We start from the raw sequence: 17,755 nt of genomic DNA on the forward strand, positions 1-17,755 counted from the left end.
CCAGAGCCCCTGGATTTATTTTATATTCAGTGATCCTTTCATGCCCACACATAAAATATTATGTAATTAAGTTATAATCGTTTTACTAGTTTTTTATATGTGACACATTACAGACATGTTCTGAAATCAACCTTAGCTTAAATACAATATTTGCAATGCAATCTTTGATTTAAACCCATAATGTGGGTGTCTTGAGACAGAATTTGTGTGTTCTAACAGATTTACAAAAGAGATTTAAATTTGGACTAGGAAAACCCATGAAAGGGGTTGCTGGAGAGTTAAACTCTGAAGAATGAGAGGGATTTCATGAAGCAAAGGTAGGAAGGCAAATCTACCAGGTGTAGGCAGGCCTCAATGTCTTGTTAAATATAGGAATCCAGGAACCCAGTGCCATCAAACCAATTCTGATTCATAACCACCAGAAGGTGTTTGTGGATGTAAATCCTTATAGGAGTAGACAGACTCATCTTTTACCCAGAGTGGCTAGGGATTTTGAACCATTGACTTTGCTTAGCAGTCCAACATTTACCCAACAGCCACAATGGGCACCTAAAATGTGTTGGATTCTTCATCATGATTTTATATCATAACTATTCTATGTCCTCTAGAAAGATGGTGCAAGCTGCTAGTCAGTTTCACTGGCCTCCCGTGGGTAAGGATTTGTTCCAAAGCTAAATGCAAGAAATGGGCTCGCATGTAGCCTAGTAATTGGGCAGACTTGAAAGTTCAACACTGTGTGGTGGTTAAGACATATAAACAAACAAACCAACCAAACTCCTTGCCAGAGTAGATTCCGACTCATAGTGTCCCTGTAGGACAGAGTAGAATTGCCCCCTGCCAGTTTCTGATTGTAACTCTTTATGGAAGTAGAAAGCCCCATCTTTATGCTGAACAGTGGTTGGTGCTTTTGAACTGCTGACCTTGCAATTGGCAGCACAACTTCTAACCACTATTAGGTAATACAATTCCTGACAGAGGGCTATTCTGATATGCGAATGTCACCATTTCAGAGGATAACTGAGCAGGGTTAAACTTTTACTTGTTGACCATCCTTTAAGTTGTAAGGAGCCCTGGACTGCTAACCACAAGGTCGGCTTCTGAACCATCAGCCTCTCCACAGGAATAAGATGTGGCTTACTATAAAGAGTTATAGCCTCAGAAACCTAAAGGGGCCAACTCTACTCTGTTCACTAAGGTCAAGATGAGTAGGAATCAACTAACATTTTGAATTTAGGTCCTCAGCGAAGCCACAAATTAAGAGGTGAAATTCTAGTAAGAAAATTAGGATGAATTTAGGTCCTCAGCGAAGCCACACATTAAGAGGTGAAATTCTAGTAAGAAAATTAGGAGGTCTCAATAGTTTACTTGTGTGCTATCTACCTTCTAGAATTTCCATAACAGAGAAAATAGCTGTGATGGGAAATCAAAACTATTGGTTTTAAGGTAGTAGTGATGAGTCCCTAGCGCTCACCTGGGGATACGCTGATCCATGAACTCTAGCCCCAAATATATTTTCCTTTTCATCTTCATCCCAGACTCTTATTTTTCCTCCCGACCTTACATAACACTCCAGTAGTCGAATACCTTACTTTAAAAAGAGCCCCAACAGCTCGTTGTGTTCCAAATGCCATGATCTCGTTATATGGTTAAGGCAAATTTAGTTGTCAATTGAATGACATGATCCAAAGTACACAGAAGATCCGGGATCAAGGTGACCCGTTAATGCAGATTCTCCTCTCAGGCCAAATTCATAGGCTGACCCCTGGGCTATTTCAGAAAAATGCAGAAGTAATTCCGAGCACCGGGACCCTCTTAATCAGGTGGGCTAAAGTTTCTATGCTTTGTGGATCTTGGCATGCTTCAGCCTCTTTCTTCAGGAGGAGCCCTGCGCTTCTCACACCCGCAGCGCCAAGGGCGGAGCGCCCGGAAACGGGCGAGTAACCAAGCGCTGAAGCTTCAGCCCATTGTGCCCCGAGCTAAAAACTCGGGCTCCGCGGCTGATGCAGGCGGAGGCCCCGCCCCGCGCGTGACGCCAGCGTCAGGCCAGTCCCGGCATGCTCTGCGGCGGCCGGCGGCGGAGCGCAGCGAGAGGGATTTTCTCCGAGTGCCAGCCCGGTTCGGTTCAGTTGCTGTCCAGACCCGGGTTGGCGTGAGGGTTCGCTCCCGTTATTCTTCTATAGCTCGCCCGCCCGTCTGAGCGCCCCCAGCCCTCAAGCGAGGGCGCCCCGGGACGGAAGGATCCACCAGCCTGTCGGAGCCCGCTGTGCTCGTGGTCGCCGTCGCCGTCGCCGTTGTGGTAGTCTCCGCCGTCGCCTGGGCCATGGCCAATTACATCCACGTCCCGCCCGGCTCCCCGGAGGTGCCCAAGCTGAATGTCACGGTTCAGGATCAGGAGGAGCAGCGTTGCCGGGAGGGGGCCCTGAGCCTCCTGCAGCACCTGCGGCCGCACTGGGACCCCCAGGAGGTGACCCTGCAGGTAACGCCCAGACAACAGCCCAAGGTTTTTCCACACAATTCTCCCCGTCCCTCCCCCCCTCTACTTCTCGATCACCAGCGAGGACCTACGGGAACGTCTCATCCCCCAACCCTCTGGGAAGTGGCCCAATATTTAGTCTCTCAGGCCTGGGAAGGTCACTCCCCCTTCCTTCTCAGCGAGCTCAAGCTTGATGTTGCCCGGAGGGCCAGTTTTCTCTTTTTAAAAGCGGGTACGCAAGCGACGCACCCGTCTACACCCGGGGAAGGTTCCTGTTGCTAATTGCCCCTCCTCCCACTCCCCTGTCCGGTGTAACTGTAGCATGAACCCCATTTTACTGCCGGTGAAGGGGGTCTTCGCTGAGTGCCGAGCAGCCATCTCGCCTCTTTGCTCAGATATCGTAGTAGCTAATCCTAATCCTCTCTGATTTTTTTTCTTTCCCTCCCCTTTCCCGTTGGTTTACTCCCATTGATGCCTCACCCTGCATTTTATTTTCTCAGATCCTCGCATTGGCCCGAACCCTCGATGCCAAAATAATGACCATGACCGTGCATTACTAGATTGGGCTTTTAGGTAGCCAGCCCTACGCATTTTTATGTGAATCATTTTAGAATTAAAAAAAAAAAAGCATTAATAGAAGGAACTACCTGATGTTAGCAAGGACTGTGGCTTCTGTATTTCCTTTCATGAGCTGCTGTAGTCAGAGATTTAAGAAAAAAAATGGGAGGGAAAAAAAAATCCCCAAACACAGAAATTTTCAATTAAATGTGAAACTTAGGGTTTACAATGAGTGAAATTTGTTTTCAATGCCATTTGTTTTTTAGTTTTGAAGTTCAAGAATTCCCTTTCTCCTGTTTCTTTGCAAACAAACATAAAAAATTAAAAGGCAGCAATATTTGGGATTTACGTCAAATCCGAGCAAGAGAGTCAGGATATTTCTTGTAAAAGGCAAGTCATTGGCCTCGCTATGTTGATTAATTTATTCAGTATGGTTTATTGCTTTAATACTTAGATTCTTTGCTAAACTAGCCACTTACATGAAGATGAATAAAACATGAGTGCCCCACAACCCAGAATAGTTGCTGACACTGGGGCTTTAATGGTGTTAGTTTCAGTTCTGACTGCCTAGTAGATTTTTCAGCAAATTAAAAGGACTATGCTTTGGGAAAAAAAGATACAAAAAGCTTCAAAATATTGAGGGAGTAATGTCAATCAGCTATATAGGAGAGTAATTAAAAATGTAATTAAATTAATATGGCATATCTTTTAATTAAGGAAATAATGTCATCAAACATGAAACCCAGTATTTCCTTAGTTTATTGTATTTAAACTCATTTGTAGTTGATTACAGAAGGGTTTAAAATTTATTAAAATGATTTTCTGTCAAAAAAAAAAGATTTTCTGTCAGTTATTTTTAAAGGTGGTTCTACTATTTGGTAAACTTTATTACAGGCAATTCCTACTACTTTTGCTCAATGACTGAAGTTTGAAAGCTTTGAAGACTAATTTCCTTTGGTGAATTTCCCCACACAACAGTAATAATCATAATAGTGCTGTGTGTCAGACTCTTGTGTTTTATCACTTAGTTCCCCCAAAAACCTTTCTTAGGAAGAATTCAGGTTAAAAAGGACAAAATGTCATAATATCAAATTGATTTTGATTGTTGGGAAGTAACTACTTGTAATTAATCTTGGCTTTTTTCTATGTAGCAATTTTGACAACAGTATTTGAACTCATAATCCAAATTTCTAATATACTCTGTAAGTGAAGGTAAATTCTTCCATTTATTTTGTCCAAGGAAGGATATTAGTTAGAAATGTACTCTGGTAATTTTCAATGGGAATTTTTCTTGAGAGACTTTCTGTTATTTCATTTGAAGTACAAAGTAAACTCATGTCTCACATTCTAGAAAGGGAGGTGCATATTATATAGTCTATAGATTATAGCATAATTTAGAAACAATTTCCCCCCCTCAGTTTTCTTTATGTGATTTTAAAATATGTTTCAAATATACATTAAGAGCTTATTATAATAATACTCATACTTGTTTTACCAGGAGATAATTCCTGCAACTTCTAGAACATATCAAAAAATCCAGAAATAAGCAAAAAAGAATTTGTGATAAAGTATACCAAGTTTAATTTTTGCTCAAAACTTAAAGGCACATGGAAGAAAAGATATTATTTTAGGTAGACTTCTAACAAGTTACATTACTTGGTTTTCGTATCCTTACAAGATTAGAAGAATCAGAGCGGACAGATGGAGATTTTTGGAGTGCATACCAAAATATACTGCCATCAATTTTGACTCAGTGACCCCATAGGACCAGGTAGAACTGCCCCTGTGAATTTCCAAGACTAATTCTGCTGGAGTAGAAAGCCTCATCTTTCTCCTACGGAGCAGCTGCTGACCAATCACTACTTTACCAGTGCTCCTCCAGTTGTCCAGTATTCGAGTATACTCTGGTGGTCCCTGTGTGTCACAGTAGAACTGTGCTTCATAGTTGATTTTTTTGGAGGCAGGTTTCAAACCTTTCAAGTGGACTTCAACCTTCAACCTTTGGTTAGCGGCCTAGTGTGTTAACAGTTTGCACCACCCAGGATTTCTAAATTATGCTATCATCTGTAGACTACATGGTCCATACCTCCCTTTCTAGAATGTGAGGCATGTGAATTAGAAGGCCCTAGCTCTGGTGGTATAGTGGTAAAGGATTGGGCTACAATCAGCAAAGTTGACAGTCCGAAATCACTAGCAACTCTGAGGAAGTAAAGGGAGGTACTTTTTTACTCCCATGAACAGTTACAATCTGGGAAACGCACAGGGTCAGTTCTACCCTGTCCTATAGGGTTGCAATAAGTCAGTATTGACTCAATGGCAGTGAGAAAATCCAGGAGTTCGGGCATGTATTTTTTCGTATTGGATATAACACTGAAATCTGGATTTATCTCTGCTAACTTCCGTACGGGAAGGTCAATGAAGAATGTAGGAGATAAGACTTCATACAGGAGGGCCACTGATGTTTGAAGGAGATATAAATTGATCAGATGGAAAGGGGCAGTGTTTCAGGGAGAAGAGAACTTTCACAAAAGTATAGAACTTGGGCTCTGGGAATATTTTTGACTGAATAGAATGGGCGTGAATTTAGGGAAAGGGTATTAAATATGAAGCTTTTATGTACCATTAAGGAATTGACATTTTATTATCTAGGATTCCACTGAAAGCCATTGAAGTTTTTTAAGCAAGTGAGTTTTGTCTTTTTTTTATTTTAGAGAGGTGACAGGCTACACTGTGGAGACCACATTGGGTGATGGAAGTGGAATTCAGGAGACAGGTGGCATAGGGGTTTGGGGATTGATGGCCATCACCCACTAATACAATGCTACATTAATATTTGTTGAGGCTATTGTAGTTTTAAAGATGAATTAAAATAGGATAGATAAGAATCTTTCAAACAGTAAGATAAATATATTGCTTTATGAAACTTGTTTTAGTTTGATGCAAAGGTATTGGTATAAAATCAAATTTAAAAAGGTTTTTATGGGTTAAATTAAAAAGTTTGAGAGTTAATGTAGGTGAGACAGTATGTTAGTCCAGGCAAGAGCTGATGGACATCAAACTAGATCAGTAGCCTTGGAGATGGAAATAAGGGACAGATTTAACATCTTTGAAAATACATGTGTAGAATTTAATTGCTTGCCAGTAAGGGAAAAAGGAAGATTATTTTAGATTTTTTTTTTGTGGGTGTTAAAGGTAAGGAAGTAATACATATCTGTACGTAGGAATCGAAATTTATGTTCCTCTTGATTTTATCTTACAAGTTATATTTTACTCTTCTGATATATCAGGTAGGCCATAAAAAGATACATTTTAGCATCCTTATAAATATCATGAGATACAACAAATATTTTAAAAAATGCATAAAAGATGAATTGTTGTAAACCAAATACTTATGTTAAGCATACCAGGTAAAGAAATAAAATATTGTCAGCAAACATAACCATTTCCATTTTTCTTCTTGGTTCTAATCCTTTCCCTCCCCCTAGTGGTAATCATAATAGCGTTTGCTTTCTTAACTTTTTAAAAATCCCAACAACAACTTGAAATACTTTTATGGAGTAATTTCTATAAGAAAATAATGTAAGTAGTCCCTAACTTGTGACAGATGTTGTTTCGATAAAGCCTTCGTAAGTTGGTTGTGACAGTCATGCACCATATAAAAAGTGTTTTTTTCATTCACATTTTTGGCCTTTTCTATTGATATCTATGAGTAGGATCTTTATTGTCTTTAGGGGTTGGAAATACACATATAAATAAACTGACATACTTTAACCTGTGTGTGGTATATATTGTTAATGATAAAATGTACCCAAGAAAATAATCCAAAAACAAACGGTCCTAACTGCAGAGCATCGAAACTTGAGTACTTAGTAAGTAGGGGACTATCTGTACTGGAAAGAATGAGGCTGTAAAAAAGCTTATCTAAGATATATTTTTTTAGAAAGCAAAATCTGGATACTTTAATTAGGTATTCAAAAGAAATAGAGTCCCCTGGGTTTTACAAAGGATTGCTTCACTTGCCTGCTGGCTGGAAGGTTGGAACTTTGAGTCTTTCAGAAGACGGGTCTGGAGATCTGTTTCTAAAAAAATTAGCATTGAAAACCCCGTGGAGCATGGTTCTATTCTGACCCACAGAGTCACCATGAGGAATCAACTTGATAACCATTTTATTGGTTATGTTTACAAGTATGTCAGTTACATATATGAGAAGTACAAGGTTATAAACGAAAAGTTTTAAAAGTAGAATATGGATAATAGGAAATAGCGTTTTTCCTATCTTAAGATTTTAATAATGGGATAATGTCTTTTTAGTAAGACAAATTTGTTTCATGTTCATGTAGTCTGTTGCAAAAGGACCTTCATTCATTTAATATATAGGTAGCCCTCAAATGACTTATTTGAAACACACTTATGACTGGGCTTCCCTTCCCCCCCTTGGGGCATCATATTATATTAAGAGACCTAGTGGTCCAGTGGGCTAAATGTTAGCCTGCTAACTGTAAGGTTGATGGTTCACACCTATCAGCTGTTTTATTCGAAAATGATGAGGCTGTCTGCCCTCTTAAAGCTATATAGTCTGAGAAACCCTAAGGAACAGTTCTATGTTATATGGGGTTTCTATGAGCAGGAATTGACTCGAAGGAAGTGGTATTTTGTGTGTGTGTGTGTGTGGTGGGGAGGGCTGGGTATCATTAGTAATGTATATTACATAAAATGAAAGTACTATAGACTGTTGGAAGAACTAACAAATTGGATTTGGAAGAAGTACAGCCAGAATGCTCCTTGGAAATGAGCATGGGGAGGCTTTGTCTCACATACTTTGGAAATGTTGTCATGAGAGATCAGTCTCTGGAGACAGACATCATGCTTAGTAGAGGAGCAACAAAAAAAGAGGAAGATGGTCAACAAGATGGATTGACATTGTGGCTGTGACAGTGGGTTCAAACATAACCATTGCGAGGATGATGCAGGACTGCCTAGTGTTTTGTTGTGCATAAGGTTGTGAGTCAGAACCTTTAGTGTCAAACAACAGCGCAATCATTTGTTGAGTTTATTATTCTCAGATACTTACTTGCAGCTGTTCAAAGGTACTAAAAAGGTACTATTAATAAAAGGCATTAGTAATGAAAATGTTAAAAAAAAAGAAAGGTATTTCCCTTCAGGATCAACTTAGCATAAGGTGGCATTAAAGGAACCCATTGTAACTTGGGGAGTATCTATATTTGTATTGTGTTTCCAGTCCCTAGAAAAGGACATCATGCTCTGTAAACTAGAAGGTCAAAAGAGAGAAAGATCCTCAGTGAGATGGACTGACAAAGTGGTTGCAACAGTTGACTCAAACATAGCAATTATTTTGAGGATGGGGCAGGGCAATATTTCTGTCTGCTGTACGTAGGGTTGCAATAAGCCGAAACCGACTTGGCAGCACCTAACAGCACTACTACCTATATTCATGTTCTATTTTCATTGAACCAACTTCCCTGCTCTCTTTACCTTCTTGTTGCTTTCAGCTGGTGTTAACTACTTGGTTTTATGTAATTGCTTATTTAAAGGAGCACAATAATCACTGGTTCTGTCATTAATTTGATAAGCTATGTAATTTGTTTTGTGGTGAAATGTGACCTCTGAGAGTGGTTTCAGTCATTCATTAGCAATATTGTAATCGTTTCTATTTTTTTATGACCTTTATTAAACCAAAATGAGCAAACTCAAGACCATCGAGTCGATTCTGATTCATGGCGACCCGATAGGATTGAGTAGAACTGCCCTTGTGGGTTTCCTAGACTGAGTCTTTTAAGTAAGCCTCATATTTCTCCCGAGGAGCAGCTTGTGGTTTTAAACTGCTAACTTGTGGTTAATAGCACAATATGTAACCCACTATGACAGAGTCAATATATTTTGGACAAGTTTTGTATCATAGAGTAAATTCTATTAGTGGAATTGAAAGTTGAAAAGCTGTTTCACATTTACTACTGCTCTGAGTTGCCTTTGGGTCAACGCTAACTCGTGACAACCTGACAAAGAATGACGTTGATTGATCCTGTGCGAGATATATCTGAGTCCTTTGTTATAGCTTTTTCATATTTATTTTATATAGTGAAAATTACACTAACTTATTTTTCATAAAAATATATTTTTTATGAAAAGGAAGTATCTTTTCCTCTCTCTCTCTCTCTCTCTCTGTCTATCGATCTATCTACCTTGTCCAACTACTGACACCACATTAAAATTTTTATTTATCACTTGAGTATATTAAATAGTATTTTGTTTGCTATTACATTATTTTTAAAACAATCAACTGATGTATTTAGGTGCCCTTTTCTAATAACCACCATCTGAAAGAGGGGTTGTAGCATATCTTTGCACTTTTATGAGCCTGAGGAAGCTCATTCTCTTGTATGCAGGTTAATCAGGTCATCACGGACCATATGTAAGGACCAGGAAGATGTTATGGTAGCAGTCAATATTTTTATCACTTGTATACCGTAATATTTTGGTTTTTCTCTTTTAGTTACAAGACAGTGTCATTGAAAAAAGGTAGCATTGGTATGATTCAGGAGTTTTAAGATGACTCAAGTTCATTGATAACACTGTAGCTTCCAATTGTAATACACATCTCTTTTTGCCCACAAAGTATCTTACATTGCTTCAAACAGCAACCAGTTTGTTACTGTTAGGTTGGTTCCAACTCACCGTGTACAACAGAAACAACACTGTCAGGGCCTCGGACGTCCTCACAGTTGTTTGAGCCCTCTGTTGTAGCAACTGTGTCAGTTCATTTTTTTTACTGACCAAGCATGGTGTCTCTTTTCACTGCCACCGTACTCCATGGAGCATGATGTCCTTTTCCAGGAACTGATTTCCCCGGATAGCATGTCCAAGTACATGAGACAAATTCTCGCCAAATTCCCTTCTCAAGAACATTCTGGATGTATCTCCTCCAAGACAGATTTCTTAGTTTCTTCTGGCAGTCCATGGTAACTTCAGTGTTCTTGGCTAATGATGTAATTCTTATGATCTTATGTATTGTGGAGCTAGCATATGCATATGAGGTGTTTGAAAATACCATGGCTTGTACAAAAAAGAAAGCTTGGCTTGGGTCAGGCACACATTAGTCCTCAACATGACATTATGTTAAACTGGTTTCTCTAGAGAAGAAAAAACATTGACTCGTGTGTGTGTGTGTGTGTGTGTGTGTGTATAAAGAGATTTATATTTCGAAATAGCTCACATAGTTGTGAAAATGGGTTAGACTAGTTTGGTTCAACTCCATGAATCAGATGTAAGCTGAAGGCTTCTCCTGACTCCTGACCACAGGCTGAATGAATCCCTGATTGGCAGTCTGCTAATGGCTCTTGGGATGGGCAGGCTTTATAACAGGAGGTCCACTAACCAGATGTAGGGTTCAGATCCAGCAGTAGAAGTGAGCTAGCCTCTGTAGACTGTCAATCTATATTATGGGTAGGCCACACCTCTGACGAAGCTTTCCTCAGTTACATCAAGACTGTGACCAGATAAGCTGCTAGGCTGCCTCACAAATCCCCCCAGAGTTGACTACTCTGTTGGATCCTACGGGAGAATCTGGGTCCACGCAAGTTGACGTAAAACTAATTACCACAGACGTTTTTTGTTCCTTGACATTTTAATAGAGGTCTTCTGTAGCAGATTGTTCCAATGCAGTATATATAGCCTTTGGGTTTTTTGACCACTGTTTGTGGATCCAATTTAAATGAAATCTTTGACAAATCTAATTATCGTACTATTGTTTATTAGACCAGTTGTGAGGATTTTTGTTTTCTTTACATTGAGATATAACCCAAACTGAAGATTGTAGTTTTTAATCTTTATCAATAAATGCCTCCAGTTGTCTTTGCTTTCAGCAAGCATCCTCCGCATGTTACAGGTTGTTGTGTAGCCTCAGAATCTTCCTTCAAGCCAGATGCCACATTCTTCTTATAGTCTAGCTTAGCCTACAGATTGACTAGGCATTAAACCTTGATGAACATCTTTCCTGATTTTAAACCATTTAATATTCCCTGATCCTGTTGGAATGATTGCCTCTTAGTCTATGTACAGGTTCTGTATGAACACAACCAAAGGTTCTGGAATCCACATTCTTTTCAATGTTACCATACTTTGTCATGATCTACACAGTCTAATACATTTTACATAGTCAGTAAAACACAAATAAACATCCTTCTGTTATTCTCTGCTTTCACTGAAAACCATAGGACAGTAGCAATGATGCCTTTCATTCCATGTCCTCTTATGATGAGAATTGTATTTCTGTTAGCTCCCTGTCACTGTACTACTGTAGCTCCTTTTGAATTATCTTCAGCAAAATTTACTTTCATGTAATATTTATCATGTTTTTTAAATTCTTTACTTTCTTTATCATTGGTGTTAGTGTTTGGTGTCTAAATTAGAATAATATCTCATCACACCAATACACTTAAAAATAAATCTTGAAATGATTATTTTATCAATGAATGTGATGCCATTTCTCTTTAATGTATCATTACCAGCGTAGTGAACCATAGGATTGTACAGTTCAAAATGGCCAGTATCAATTCACTCCAGCTTACTAAATTACCATTTCTTTTTTTAGCAGCTTTCAATTTTTCCTAATTCCTATTCAGTACATTCTACTTCTGGTTATTTATGGATGTCTGTAGCGATTTCTTCTCATTTTTAATAGTGCCCCCTTAGCAAATGAAAGTACCTAAGGCATACCACCATCATCATTAAGGATGACTCTACTTTGAGGAGGCAACGCTTCCCCAGTAGTATTTTCAGTGCCACCTAACCTGAGGGCCACCTCTGGCATTATACCAGAAAATGTTGTTGTTATTCATAAGGTTTTCTGTGATGAATCCCTCAGAAGTGGTTCTCTAATTTCTTCTTACAAGTCTGTCTAAATATGGAAGCTCCACTGTAACTTATCTACCCTGGGTGATCCTGCTGGCATAGCCTCCAGTATCACAGCAACACACCAACCACCACAGTATGACAAAGCAATAGACCAGTGGGACAACTTGTGTAGGTTGGGGCCATTTTACAGGTTCCCATTTGATATGGCCCTTTAATTACCATCAAAGGATGAATTTGCATATCTTTTCCAGTATTGAATAGGGAAAGCCATCTCATTATCTCATCTTATTGTATAAACAATACATTTTTGTAAAGGAGATGCCTTTACCTTGTGTAGCGTATTCCATACCTCCAGTTTGCACCCAAACTTTCCCTACAGGAGCCTGAGTCTGGCTTCCCTTGTTATGGAGGAGGGGGAGGTCCCCCTGGCAGCTGTCCTCTCCCTCCAGCTACATCCACAGCCGCAGCACACTAGGGAGTACAAATCAAGAGCAGCTCTGATAATGATTGCATTTAAAGTAAAGAGAACAAAAGTCCATCTATTAAAATAAGAACTGAAGACACTATGGAGTCTGTCAGTACAAGTGCCACCGTCTGGAACAGAACATTCTAGAGTGGGACCATAGTCTTTAACAAAGGGGAAGCCTGTTAACTATCTCTTTCCATGACACTATTTGGAGGATCCTGACATGTAGCACCTTTTGGAGGAACATCTTCCTCATTGTCAGTGGTACAAAGTTCATAGCCTACTTGTGTAATAGGTTTCATTGTTTGTCGTCTTAAACGATTATGAAGCAAGAACTATAGAAGATTTTTCACTTACGGTTGAAATGTTTCAAATAATTAACAACATGGAAGGAGAGTGGTGGGAAGCAAGATCAATGCTTATATCCTTAGCAATTATGTAGCACCATCAGATTCCATTCAGGCAGAAAAATGGTATTTTGGCTAAATGGGTGGAAAAGATGCTGAAAGATTACTTCTGAATCCTGGGAATCAATGGAGTATTCTCTCAGTAAGAGTGAAACTACTAGAGGTGCTTATTTCCTCTCTATTTGTAATTGGGATGAAGTAAAGGGGGGGTGTCGATGTGAAACACTACAAAGTTAGGTAACTTTTGACAGCGGTAGGTACTGTATCATAACTAGAAGACCACTTGAGACTGCAGAAATCGGTGAAAGACTACACAGAACGTGCTGACGGTGTATGCCTCAAGTTAGCAACTGTGTGTCAAACTGAAACCCCAGATTCAAGGTCTAGCAGATGCGCTTGAGAAATGACAAGGCTGTTCTGGTGAAGTATAGATGGGAAGATGAAATGGAACCACAAAAGTAGCAATCAAAACACGAAAACCAGGTACAATGATACCTGAAGCTTTTCTTCAAAAGGCTCCGATCATGAAAAAATTAAGACATGATAAACTTGTGCCATTATATGCTGTTTCTGAAGAGCTAAATTACATTGTCATTGAATTTGTCAAAAGAGAGCTATTAGATTTTCTTAAGGAATGAGATGGAAAGTTTTAACGCTCCCATTGCTGGTTGATATTACAGCTCATATTGCTGATTGTTTGGCATTGTGGTAGTTACATAGTCTGGTGTTAACTTGAGGATTTTAAGAGTGAAGGGGTAGAGTTTAGCTTGTCAATCAGCTCACAGCTTGATGTTCTCATTTGGAGGCACAATGGAGATAGGTAGCTCACGGGTGGCCAGACCCACACTCTTATATGCTTCGTCTTCCTGCTGACAAGCCACATGGAGCTATACTGATGGAGCCAGAGCCCTGAAAATGGAGGAGCCACATGGAGACCCAGCACTGAGATGCTTCCACTGCCACTGGATCTACAAGTGATATTCCTGCATTCGGCATTATTGCATGTGTTGCGTGAGTCTGAAGAGGAATTTATAGATTGCTGTCGCACAGATAGGCTAATATTCGACTTAAGGACTTGATCTGGACTGGGCTGGGATGTTTTCTTAATATACAATTGCTCTTTTATGTAAAGCATTGTATGGCTGATTTACGATAAACTGTGATGTATATGGTCCTTTGGAATTCTCCAGACAGAACTGGTAACAAAGGGCAGAGAGAGTGCCACATTCAGGTATGGTGAACTGTGAAATGCTGGAACAGGTGGAAAGAGAACGTGGGTTGCTTTGCCCCAAGGGCTGATTATGTTCCTATATGAATTGATGAGTCTTTGTAAGTTAAAGACTTATATGCACAAATCTTCCAAAATGGAAAGAACTGTGTAGCCTTCCTTACTTATGTATGAGTCCAGAGAAGAAAATCATCTTTACTTTCCATGTTTTTTAGTGGTAAAGTGAAATTGCAGATGGTTGTACAAAACCATGTATGAAGTGCCAGTGATGGATTCTGCAATTTATTTCAGGGTCCAAAACAATGTAGTTGAAATATTGATGACAATATGTGATAGCAGGACCATGAAGAGCAATAAACCTACTGTTTTTATCCAAATTTGAAATTGTTTAGGGAAATTATCATAGAGATAAAAAATTACACCATACTCTAAAATTTAAACATTTCATGGAAGCAAACAATTCCATTCCAGTTTTAAAATTTTCATTGCATTCTCAAAAGTTTTTTCTAAGTTGAGCTGATTGTAATATACATTTTTAATACTTGACTCCTTTTACATGGAAATAGGCTGTTTTTTTGGAATCAATAAGGAAAATAAATAGCAATAAAACTTAAAACTTCAGACTGTTTCATTCATCTATGTTACCTATTGGTCCAGTTGCAGGGCTTTTCGTCTTCTTTACATTGAGTTGTAATCCATACTAACAGCTACAATCTTTGATCTTCATCAGCGAGTGTTTCAAGCCCTCCTTGCTTTCAGCATGCAAGGTGGTTCTGCGTCTCGCAGGTTGTCAGTAAACCAACCTTGATTCTGATGCTACATTCTTCTTCATATCCATTTTCTCTGATTACTTGCCAGCATACAGATGGAATAAGTATGGTGAGAGGATACAGCTCTATACATACCTTTCCTGATTTTAAACCATGATTTAAAACCTTGGAACCATGATTTGAAACTCCTGGTTTTAAGCTATAGAAAGTAGCATAAGAAAAATGTTCATGTATGTAATTATTTTTTAAATAGTTCAATTTAGAATAATAAAGGTAACTAGAAAGTGAGTTCATTTCCTCCCCCCACCCAACAGTATTATTGGCACATAATTCACATACCATACTATTGAGCAGTTCAATCACTTCCAAGGAGAATTGTACAATCACCACCACATCTATCTTAGAGCCTCCCCTTCCCCCCCGCCCCCCCCATGGTCATATAGCCTTCAAATAGAGCTGTGCAGTCACCATCAGTTCTAGTGCCCCCATCCCCCTCCTGCTCTCACTGTTGACTCCTGAAATCTCTCTCCCCATCGCCCACCCCCATCCCCCACCTCTGCATCCCCTACAACACCTTATATCAGTTATTAATTCATCATACATCCATTCTTCCTGTGCTTCCCAGCTGGGAAAATCAACCCCAAACAGTGCAAAACAAATTTCACTAAGGTTTGGTAAGGATCAGATCATATTAGTATAAGGGCAAAAATACAAATGATGCATAAGAGGGAGCAGAACCCCCACCAGCAGTCAGTGGTTGAATTGAATTGAATTGATTAAAACGAAAGCCAATATGTTATTGAAATTGTACAGTATAACCTAAGGGAAAAACTCTCAATCTGTAGATAGCATGAAAAATAAATACCTAGCATCTAAACAGTCCTTAGGAAAATATCAAAACAAAACAACTTGGTACGATGAGATGTAGTTAATCGGCACTTATGGTGCTGGGTACCACAAATACAAAGTAACACTAGATCAGGGCCTTGAGTACCCTTTTTTTTCTGTTACGGAATATAGATTAACAGGAGAAGATGTATTAAAAGAAATAGAAAAGAAAATGTGAACGTTTTTTTAGGTGGAGGGATGGAATGTAGTGTTTAATGTTGATGCCACAGAGAATGATAAAAGGGCTTGGCTGGCTAAAACTCCCTTGTGTAGTCTCTAACATTTTAAGAGCTGTAAGGTGTAACTGTAAAACTTATTTTTCCTAATATACACACTGAATATTATATCTTCCAAATAGTAAAGTGTCACACTTCTACAGTGACACAGCTTTTATTCAGCATTTTTACAACTCTAGCTTTTAATTTCCCACTTGAATCTACATTCATTTAAAAAAGATGTTCCCTGTTGACCATTTTTCCATTTTTAGAATGTGGTTGACTTGAGGAGGAAAATTTACTTAAAATAATTAGGGTGCGGGGCAGTGGGTAGGGAGGGAAAACAACGAGGAGCTGATGCCAAGGGCTCAAGTAGAAAGCAGGTGTTTTGAGAATGATGAGGACAACATATATACGAATGGGCTGGACACAATTGATGTATGTATGGATTGTGATAAGAGTTGTATGAGCCCCTAATAAAATGATTTTAAAAAAAAGAAAAAATAATACAGTGGTGAAAAGGGATAGTTTTGTTCATTTAAAGTACAGAAGTGAAACGTAATGGCTAACTTTTATGACTAAGAAAGACATCCCCAAATATGATTGTAAATCTCATCCCTGCTTTAAGTAGCTAGTAAAGGAAAAACTGAATTTGATAAAAGTCTTGATATTTATGGTTTTAAATAATCTATTTTGTGGTCACACTTTAAATCAAGCAATAATGTTGTTCTCATATTTTGGCAATACAAATTTTACCTATCACCATCAAAAGGTGCCCTGGTGGAGCTGTCAGGTAAGCATTGGACTGCTAATGCAAGCCTCAATAGTTCAGCCCTACCAGCTGCTCTGTGGAGTCAAGAGAAGGCTGTCTCCTGTAAAGACTTACAACCTCAGAAAGCCTATGTAGGGTCGCTGTGAGTAGGAATCGACTGACTGGCCGTGTACTTGATTTTTAGATTACTTACCACTGACTTAACCATAAATTAAACGTGTGCCATGATATCAGTGGTTGAAACACAAACCACTTTGAAATGTGACAAATGCAGCAATAGTTCTGGTATTAAAAATTGTGTTTATGTTTATGTAACCTGCTTAGTACTGAAGCCCTTTACTGAGATCTTCCAAGGGGGAGTGCCAGCATTATTTACACTCAACATCTACAACCTGAGCCATCAGATTTTTTAAGGGCTGTATGTGAACTGATACTGTAATTTTTTTTAGCATTTTAAAAAAGCTAACAAAAGTTTTTTTTTTGTTTTTTTACAGAAGTATTTTTATGTACTAATTGTTGTAATGAAATCTAAGCCATGAAAAGCTGGTGACATCTACTAGGCTTAAAATTAATGGCATTATTTTTTATAACAGCGGTTCTCAACCTGTGGGTCATGACCCCTTTGGGGGTCGAACGATCCTGTCACAGGAGTCTCCTGATTCATAACAGTAGTAAAATTACAGTTATGAAGTAGCAACGAAAATAATTTCATGGTGGGGGTCACCACAACATGACGAACTGTATTAAAGGGTTGTGGCATTAGGAAGGTTGATAACCACTGCCTTATAACAATTGTGTGGTAAGGAAATAAAACACTAATTTCATGTTTATTGAGTTTAAATTATACATTTTTTAAATCGTCATGAAAAATGAACAGCTTTGCATATTTGAGGAAAAATAAAATGGAAACAAAACCAAAACTACTTACCACCAACAGACCCCAAACTTTCAAGTTAACTGTTGCTTCTTTCAGACAAAGGTTTTCTAATCATAGTACATTGATTGGGCTCTGCTTTTTTTTTTTTAATCATTTCGTTGGGGGCTCATACAACTCTTATCACAATCCATACATACGTCAATTGTGTAAAGCACATTTGTACATTCATT

At 38.8% G+C, this 17,755-nt stretch overlaps 1 protein-coding gene and 1 pseudogene across 1 annotated transcript in view; both read left to right on the forward strand.

Moving 5' to 3' along the window:
* Positions 1–2,096: 2,096 nt before the first annotated feature.
* The window catches only part of ETNK1 (ethanolamine kinase 1), a 67,406-nt gene continuing 51,747 nt past the window's right edge, over positions 2,097–17,755 (forward strand). Inside the window, exon 1 of the mRNA XM_004699977.3 lies at positions 2,097–2,476. Coding sequence (XP_004700034.1) covers positions 2,321–2,476 — 156 coding nt within the window. The 5' untranslated portion in view covers positions 2,097–2,320. The remainder of the gene's footprint in view (positions 2,477–17,755) is intronic.
* On the forward strand, positions 2,796–13,487 carry LOC115869094 (annotated as a pseudogene).

The sequence above is a fragment of the Echinops telfairi genome, unplaced genomic scaffold (assembly GCF_000313985.2).
Source record: "Echinops telfairi isolate 266 unplaced genomic scaffold, ASM31398v2 ScPeMD7_21;HRSCAF=78, whole genome shotgun sequence".
Classification (NCBI taxonomy): Eukaryota; Metazoa; Chordata; class Mammalia; order Afrosoricida; family Tenrecidae; genus Echinops; species Echinops telfairi.